We start from the raw sequence: 8,750 nt of genomic DNA on the forward strand, positions 1-8,750 counted from the left end.
TTATTATTACTACTGTTTAACACGTAGTAGGCTTTCGCGACTAATATTATTAATAATAAATGTTTTTGAGTTAGATCGCGGAAGTATAAATGTGTCGTAACCCTCCACCACCCGGCACAGCCAGTAAGGTTTATCATGTAAACAACGCGCCAATTAGTCACTGCTTCAGCCCACCGGTGTGTTGGAGAGTAAATCCACAACAGGGTGGGTGGTGGAGCGTTACGACGCGTTTATACTTACGCGACCTCACCCAAAAACCTTTATTACGGATCATTATTACTACCTTCGGGGGTGTAACAACCGTGGAAAATAATGCGCGACTTTGGCTTCGCTCACGGCACGTGTCCAAAAAGAACTACCTCCAGGCATCGTTGGAAGGAGGCGGCCATCATGTCTTGCTCACAATTGTGTTTTTTGTGTGTGTGCCCAATTAGAAAAAAAAATGACACCACTAATTATTCAATTGGGATTACAAAAAAGACAAAGTCCCCCCCCCCGGTATAGCCTCAACAGACTGCTGGGGAAAGTGCTGTTAAACGAGCAGCACCAACGAAGGGCCGGCACTGTGGCACACGAGGGGGTGGGTGGCCAACAGCACGCCCGTTCGCCTTTGTCTCCGCAGCGGCGATGTTTTTACACACCACACCAGGTACTCGTTTGAGGCCGAGTCGACGTAGGGGAGGGCCAGGACCGCATCAGATATCCGTCACCGGTGTTGGACGCGAGCGGGAATCGAACTCGGGTCGCTGGGTTCGTAGCGCAGCGCGCTAACCGCTACACTACCGCTCCCCAATTTGGATTACTCGCACTCACACGGCAACACCGCTCCTCCGCCCCACCACTGTGGAGTTACTGTAGCCTGTGTCTGAAACAACACAGCGGTGCCGCCTTCCTTCGTGATGACAGCCTTGTTGCCACACAGGGGCAGCTGCCACTGGGGGTTCCCCTCAATCCCCTCTCCTCCTAGGCCCGAGGACACAGCAGCAGCAACATCAGCAGCATCGCCTCCTCCTGGGAAGCCACCGCAGGCTGGGAAACACAGCGGCGCCTGCCTTCAACTAAACCAATCAACAATTTTTTATTTTACAAAGTAAGGCCCCGCTGAGCTACAGAGGTCTTTTTGTCAGAAGCCGCACACGCAATGATAGCTCAAGTGGCTCTTCATCGTGTGGAGATTTATAGCGGCCAATTACTCTAAACGCGGGGACGTCGATTTTCAATGTGGGGGGACGGGGGGGGGGACGGGAGGACCTGGAGAAAAATCCACGCGACCATGGGGAGAGAGACACGCAGACTCCAAATATACAGCAGCAGGCGTCAGGGTCGGGATCGAACCCACGACCTCCTGCATACCAGGCGAGGTAGTTAACATCTCCTAGCCACCACGGCATCCTTCGTGACGATAGCCGTGCGATACGAGAAGGACGGCACCAATAACGGATCCAAGTTATTGTGAATAACTGGGACTTCTGCAGGTTCCAGAGGTTTGTTCACAAGTCGAATGTTCGTAAGTAGAGGAGTTTATATCGCGTTATGTGTGGGAGTGGGGACTATGGGGGGGGGGGCAGAGCCATGCAATGTGATTATGGTAATCGAGTTTGAGAAGGCGGATAGATGTATAAGGTAGGAGCGCAGATTAGAGAGAGGTATGTCTCGACATACTGACAGACTAACACACAGAACGAGAGACATTGGATAGACAGTCGTATGGGCGCACACATTTCGTAGATTAAAAGACAAACAAAAAGACAAACAGATGGAACGAGAGATAGGCAGAAGGTTAGATTTTGCGTGAGATGGACTGCATGATAGACACATGGAATGTTTCACAGATAACAGACAAATCCGACCGACGCGAGTTTATTAATCGACAAAGAGAGGTTGGAGCGAGGAGGGCCAGGTGGTTAGATAACGTCCATAGAATTATCTTGATTTGAAGCTTTCGTGACTGCAGGAATCCATACTCTTTGGTTCTATCCATTGAGTAATAATAGACACGCAGACGGGTTTAGGTCGACAGGACACATATGGTCTGATTACCAGATACACGGTTGACCTTTCCGAGCCGGTGATGGCCCAGCGAGTCTGTTTCAGGAGAGACCCACACAGCGTGGGACGACAAGAATCCACCTCTGCACGTGCGCGCGCGTGTGTGTGGGAGTCTCGAATCGGCCTCGGTGTGTAAACATCGCCATTAGGGAGACAAAGGCGGCCGGGCCAGTGCTGCCCCCCCCCTCCCCCGCCACCCGCGTCATGTACCATGCAGGCCTTCATAGGTGCGCGCACTTGCTCCAAAGGTCTTGTGCGTGTGTGTGGTTCAGGAGCGGTGGCTCGGTGGTTAGCGCACTGCGCTCCAATCCCCGGCCACCCGGGTTCGGTGACCCGCTTGCGACCAATAACAAAGTAGCCTCCCCTAAGGTCAACTCAGCCTTAAATGAGCATCTGGTGGGGTGTGTGAAAAAAGCAGCACTGGGGAGACAAAGGCGGCCGGGTCGTAGTGTTGGCCACCGCCTCGCGTCGCCTTTTTCCGGCCTTAACGGATGCTCGCTAAAAGCACTTGCCCCATCATAAGTCTGTTGGTGGCTGGCCATACGGGGGATCTTTGCCTTTGTTTTGCATGTACAGTACACGGAAGGCGGCACAACCGCGGTTACGAAGCGGGCGACCCGAGTTCGACTCCGGTTCACGGCTGACATCAGTGGCGAGTGACACTTTGAATGTGTGTTGGAGAGCCCCCCCCCCCCACCATAGGGTCGAATCAACCTCAAAATCAGAACTCGGTTCTGTGCGTAAACATCTGCAACTGTGTGTGGGGGGGGGGGAGACAAAGACGGCCGAGCGAGCGTGGGGTTCTGGCCACATCACCCCCCCCCACGCTCCATGCGCCGTCCCGACCTTCAAAGGCGTTCGTTAATAGCACACACTTGCCCCAGCGGGTATGCAAGTCTATACGGGGGTGGGGGGTCTTTGTCTTTGTACACGCCTGTGCGTGTGTATACATGCCTGTGTGTATGTCTCTGTAGGTCTGTGGTGTGTGTGTGCGTGTATTATGGGGAGCGGTAGTGCGCTGCGCTAGAAACGCGGCCACCCGGGTTCGATTCCCGATCACGGTCAACACCAGTGACGATTATCTGAACCGGTCCTGGGCCTCCGCTAGGTCGACTCAGCCTCAAACGAGCACCTGGTGCTGTGTAGTAAACGTCGCCACTCAGGAGACAAAAGCGACCGGGCGTGGTGCTGGCCACCCACCCCCTCGTGTGCCGTGCCGGCCTTCATAGGTGCTCGCTAATAGCACTTGCTCCTACAGTCTGTTACGGCTATACGAGGTTATTTTGTGTTAGTTTATACAGGTACAATTGTATATATGCGGGCATATCGGTGTTTGCGCGTGTCAGATTAAGTACGATTGCCAAGTATTGCCTTGCGGCAGTTTGGCACAGAATATAATAACCATGCCCTGCTGCCTTAAAACTCGCACATCACAGACAGAGTGTCCTTGGCTCAAAACTAACTCCATTGCAGCTATGGTGCAACATTCCACGTTCCAATGGCAGGGCCCAGGACGTTCCTGCTAGGACGCGAATTGGCGTAAACACGGGCCACGTGTGCGTGGATTTGAGCGTTCCAACGCGTACAGTGGGGGCTTCCATGACCGCATTCCATACCTGGCATACTTGATGTGCTTGCTTTACCATTAACAAAAAACACAAAGCTCACCCGTATAGTCTTGACAGACTGTCGGGGGAAGTGCGGGTAGCGAGCACCTATTAAAGGCCGGCCAAGGCAAAGGACCCCCTCCCCCCTCCCATCTTCCTCCAGTAAAGACATAAAGAGGAAAGTGCTTTGCGAACACCTATTAAGACCGGCGCACGGACACACAATGTAATGCCCTCTACACTATAAACTCCGGTATCATTGCTTGAGAATCATCGACCCTCGGTCAATCCACTGCTGGATGAAGGCCTCTTTCCTCAAGCCGCCACACCGCGATCTCGCGCAGAAGCGATCTACCACCCATCGGCTGTTCTCTCTCCACACGGAGCCGAGTTCGTCGCTCCATCTCCTCGTCTCGGGCGCGTTCTAAACCTTGGCTGCCCACTCCCCGTTATTCTCCTCGACCATCGTCCGTCGACGTCGTCGTCATCATCCCTTGCAGCCGTCACGTGTCCCTGTCCAAGTCGCACTTCTCTGGACAGCTTGAATTGATGTTGTTTTGATATAAATCAGGATTAAAAAAAAGAAATAGACCAGTCCGATCTTAATACCCCCCCCCCCAGTCTATCCACTGGACAACCGCCTCTTGGCGTCACACAAAATGGTACCGAATTTATCGACCATGGATGGGACTAAGTAAGACCCGCAGCCGATTCTAATCAATGTGCAGTGTCGTCACACACAAACACAATACAGTACAAGTGCACAAGCCCTTCGGTCAATCCACTGCTGGATGACCGCCTCCCACGCCCGCGTGATTCCGCGGGGTTTGCTTTCACCATACTTCACCACGCACAAGCGCGGATGTCGCTGCGTTGCCCTCTGGCGCCCACGACTCAGCCCCGAAACCTATGGCACCCTGTTTGGCCGGCCCCAACGCTCGCCCACATTGCAAGCTCCAGGCTCAAAATGGTTCGTAGAAGGTATCATCCACATCATCATCATCAGCAGCAACAACATCAACAACAGGATCAACATCAGCGGCAACACCAACGCCATCAACATCATCATCAGCAGCAGCACCAGCGGCGGCGGCATCAGCCACATCACCACATGGATGGGCAATTTTTGCTTCAACCCAGCTCCTTCGCAGCAGATGGAACGTATCAGCCAGAGCAACATCATCGGCAACAATCATCATCATCAGCATCATCAGCAGCAGCACGAACGAGGACAACAGCTCTCACCTTTCATCCATTCCACCACCTGTCGAGGTGACCACTTGCTGATAGGCTCCATTGCTCCGCGTCGGGCTCCCAATCTTTACATCACACCAGCGGCTCTCACATCACCACCGTCGGCAGTGGAACAGGATGGCTGCGCCCGTCATCACATCACCGCGGCCGCCACCATCAGCGCCACCATCAGCGCCACCCGCCACCATCAACACGACATCGACGAAGACGACTGCACCATGGGATCGGTGCTCAAGTGGCGGCGGCGGCGGTGGTTCGATTCGTCCCTTTCACAATTCTGCTCCGGGAAGGGGGCGGTGAGTGGGTGGGGGTCCGAACGTGCCTCCCCCTTTCCTCCTTGCGCCTCTTCCTTATTTCCTCGTCGTTATTAAAGCTCGTCTTCCGCGCCTCCCACCTCTTCGCTTGCTCAATCCACCGCGGTCCTTGCGATCACCAAAGAATCTCCGGCGAGGGATGGGGGGTGGGGGGGCTTGGCGAGCACCACGCGTCAAGAATTCGCCGCCACGTCGCCCGCAGGAACGCAGATCGCCAACTACGGTGATCGTCCACCGCGCGTCTTCGCTCGGGCGCCGTTCGGATGTTTTTATCTTTCCTTGAACGGCGACCGACTGAACTCTCCTCTCTCTCTCTCGCCTCTCTCTCTCTCTTCGCCCTCTCTCTCTCGTCTCTCTCAGTGGGCCGTCCGAGATTTCAAGCACACCAAATCGAAGATCGCTTGGAGCCAACTGCAACTACAGCGCTAGTCGCAGCAACAACATCAATAACAAAAATACGACGATCATCCAAAGGAGCGGCGGCAAGAAGGCGGCGGGGGGGGTGTAGAGAGCGAGAGATGGAACGAAGGTTGAACAATTCTCCCCTTTCTCCGATGAAGCTGTGCGCTGTGAAGGTTGCTTCCCCGACGGAGGTCGACGAGGTTCGATGTTGCAGGGCGCCACTTAAAAGCGCAGCAGCATCACCATCGGCAGCGGCGGCAACATCATCATCATCATCAGAAGCAGTCGTAGCAGCATCAGCAGGCGAACCGCTCTCCGCTGTGCATGACGGGGCCGCACACGTGCGCGATGATGCGAGTGTGACTCAACGCAGAAACGGACATTGCCTTGTTGGTGGTGGTGCTGCTGCTGCCGGGGTGGGGGAGGGGGTAAGCCGAGATGAGGGAGGAGGAAGAGGGATTTGGTGGGGGAGGGGAGAGCGATGGAGGAGGGGAAGATGCAGAGACGTGGAGAGGGATGGCAGCTCGCGAAGCAAGCGCGCCACCACACGTTTTCGTCTAATATTGACCACAATGTGATAATACCGCCACAAGACAAAGATCCCCCGTGTAGCCTTAACAGACTCTAGGGGCAAGTGCTGTTAGCGAGCACCTATGAAGGCCAGAACGGTACACGAGGGGGTGGGTGGCCAGCACCACGCCCGATCGCCTTTGTCTCCCAAGTGGCGATGTTTGCACACCGCACCCGGTACTCATTTGAGGCTGAGTCGACCTATGGGAGGCCCAGGACCAGTTCAGATAATTGTGAGCGGGGGAATTGAACCCGGGTCGCCAGGTTCGTAGCCCAGCGCGCTAACCGCTACACTACCTCTCCCCAAACGCACCGACACCGCATTGTTTAGCGACCGCGTTGGGCGAGGTTCGGTTATTTTTGGAGATTTTTTTTTCTTTCATTGTATTTTGAGAAAATTAGAATAGTTTTTTTTAACCCTTTCTGACAATAAAACAGGGGGCGTTACGATGCTCAAGCACAAAATAGTCAGCTTCTGCGAGGAATCAAGTTACGACTGCATTAACCTGTTCGCCTTTTGGCGTTCTGGTCTGACACAGGTGAGACGAGGCCCTCAAAGAAGGCTGCTGTCTCTGGCGTGGCCAAATCGGTTTCAAAGACAATGCATCAAATATTGTCAGAGCACAGGATGTTTTTTCTGTTGCGTGTAGTCACTTTAAGATGTTTTCTTGTCCATGTTTTTGTTTCGTTGCGGTTGCAGCCCGAGTCAAGTGCCGCATGGCTCACAGGGTTAAACCTCATAAATGAAACTGAAACGTTTTGTATGCATGACCACCGCAAGTACCCGCGCGTGTGTGGTTAATTCAGTCACTTGGTTCCTTGCAAAATGATTCCCGTGTGGTGTTTGAACATCTTAAACCCTCCTGCTTTATTGCCAGAAAGGGTAAAAAAAAAGAAAAATTATTGTGCATTCTGAGAAGTATCCCAGAAACAACACCGAACAGCGGCTCTCCTCCGATGGTGCTTCATCCAGTCGTACTGCGTACGTTTTACTGTCCGACGTTTTACCTCCACGTGCTGAGTGAGCGCTGCATCAGAAAACAACACCGCGAGCACGCGGACCTGCGATTTCATAAAACCACAGGAGTTTGTGGAATATCATGCGTGTTTGTGTTTAGTTTGTTGTTCTTTGCCGATGAGCTCGGTTGGCTACGTACGGTGCGAAATAAGTTCTACATACTGCACATCATATAACGACGACGACTACAACAAAACCGCCTTAATATCTCTCAGAATAAAGGGTTTTGGGTTAGATCGCGTCAGTATAAATGCGTCGTATCCCTCCACCACCTGTCACAGCCAGCAAGTTTCGTAAACAAAACGCGCCAAATCGTTGCTATAGTTCAGCTCACCTGTGTGTTGGAGAGCAGCAGCATCATCGGGCGATTTTCCAGAATATTCTGGCAAATTTGCCCGATGATGCTGGATATAATTACCAGCGAAACGTCGTACTCCAAATTGTCAATGTTGTGCATTTATTCTGCATAACATTGGTCGCGAAAGCCCTACGCGTTAAACTGACTCCTTAACCGCATTCCGTTCCTCTCTGAAAGCGTCACCCTCCTTCTCTGCTGTCCATTCTCTTTCTTCGCCCCTCCACTCATTCCCGTCCCTCCCCCACACCCTTCCGTGACCCCCCCTCCCCCTCACAGTTGCCCCCCTCTTGCTCTCACTCAAGACCTGGTCGCACTGCCCCTGCCGCCGAAGTCATTCCATTCTGTGGTCGCATCGCTGTGCAAGCTCAAGCCACAGAGCGCCCTGAGTGAAGGCGCTCGATGACTATGAATTAGATTAGAACCACTAGGCCATCATCACCAACCCGCACTGACCAGCGTGGGGAAGTATGGTCAGAAAATAGCGGCACTTCCCCCCCCCCCCCGTGACGATCTGTCGCGGTGCTGCAGTAGCGAGATGTTAACTCCCTCGCCCGGTATGCAGGAGGTCGTGGGTTCAATCCCGACCTGCTGTATATTTGGCGTTTGCGTGTCCTCTCTCTCTCTTCTCCGGTTTTTCCCTCCACATTTAGAAACGTGCGTTTAGAGTGTTTGGCTCCTATTGGCTCCTATAAATGTCCACATTGTGATAATAAGCCACTTCGCCGAGCTATCATCTGTGATAGCCAGGTCGCTTCTGAAAAAAGTGCTGCATAGCTCAGTGAGGTAAAATTAAAATTGAAGTTTAGTTTTAGGAGAATGCGTTAGCGCTGATCAACCGTCCGTGCGTCGGTCTGCTGGATCACCTTTGACGAGAACTCTGGTCAAAGGCCATCCAACGCGAATGCGACTTTCGTCGAAACTTGTGTCACTGTTGCGGACGACTTAGCCGACCGAGAGAGAGAGAGGGAACACGACGAGACCCGGCTCACACCCATTTAAGGGTTCGCGCGAGACGTCATTTTGGCGATGGCAGAATAAACCCAGCGCTAAAAGTGAAGACTTTGCCAAATATGCAATCTTTGTCTTGCCAGTTTACCGTCAACGTCCGAAGCGCTAGTTGAATACGTACTTCTGTGGTGCTAGTTGAATACGTACTTCCAAAGTGTTAGTCGAATACG

At 53.1% G+C, this 8,750-nt stretch overlaps 1 protein-coding gene across 4 annotated transcripts in view; it reads right to left on the minus strand.

Moving 5' to 3' along the window:
* Positions 1 to 6,020, minus strand: part of CNKSR2 (connector enhancer of kinase suppressor of Ras 2) — a 191,898-nt gene extending 185,878 nt beyond the window's left edge. For all 4 annotated transcript variants that reach the window (XM_078878248.1, XM_078878247.1, XM_078878246.1 and 1 more), the window contains exon 1: positions 4,902 to 6,020. In XM_078878248.1, coding sequence (XP_078734374.1) covers positions 4,902 to 4,953 — 52 coding nt within the window. In that variant the 5' untranslated portion in view covers positions 4,954 to 6,020. The remainder of the gene's footprint in view (positions 1 to 4,901) is intronic.
* Positions 6,021 to 8,750: the final 2,730 nt, after the last annotated feature.

This window comes from Lampetra fluviatilis, chromosome 50 (genome assembly GCF_964198595.1).
Source record: "Lampetra fluviatilis chromosome 50, kcLamFluv1.1, whole genome shotgun sequence".
Taxonomy (NCBI): Eukaryota; Metazoa; Chordata; class Hyperoartia; order Petromyzontiformes; family Petromyzontidae; genus Lampetra; species Lampetra fluviatilis.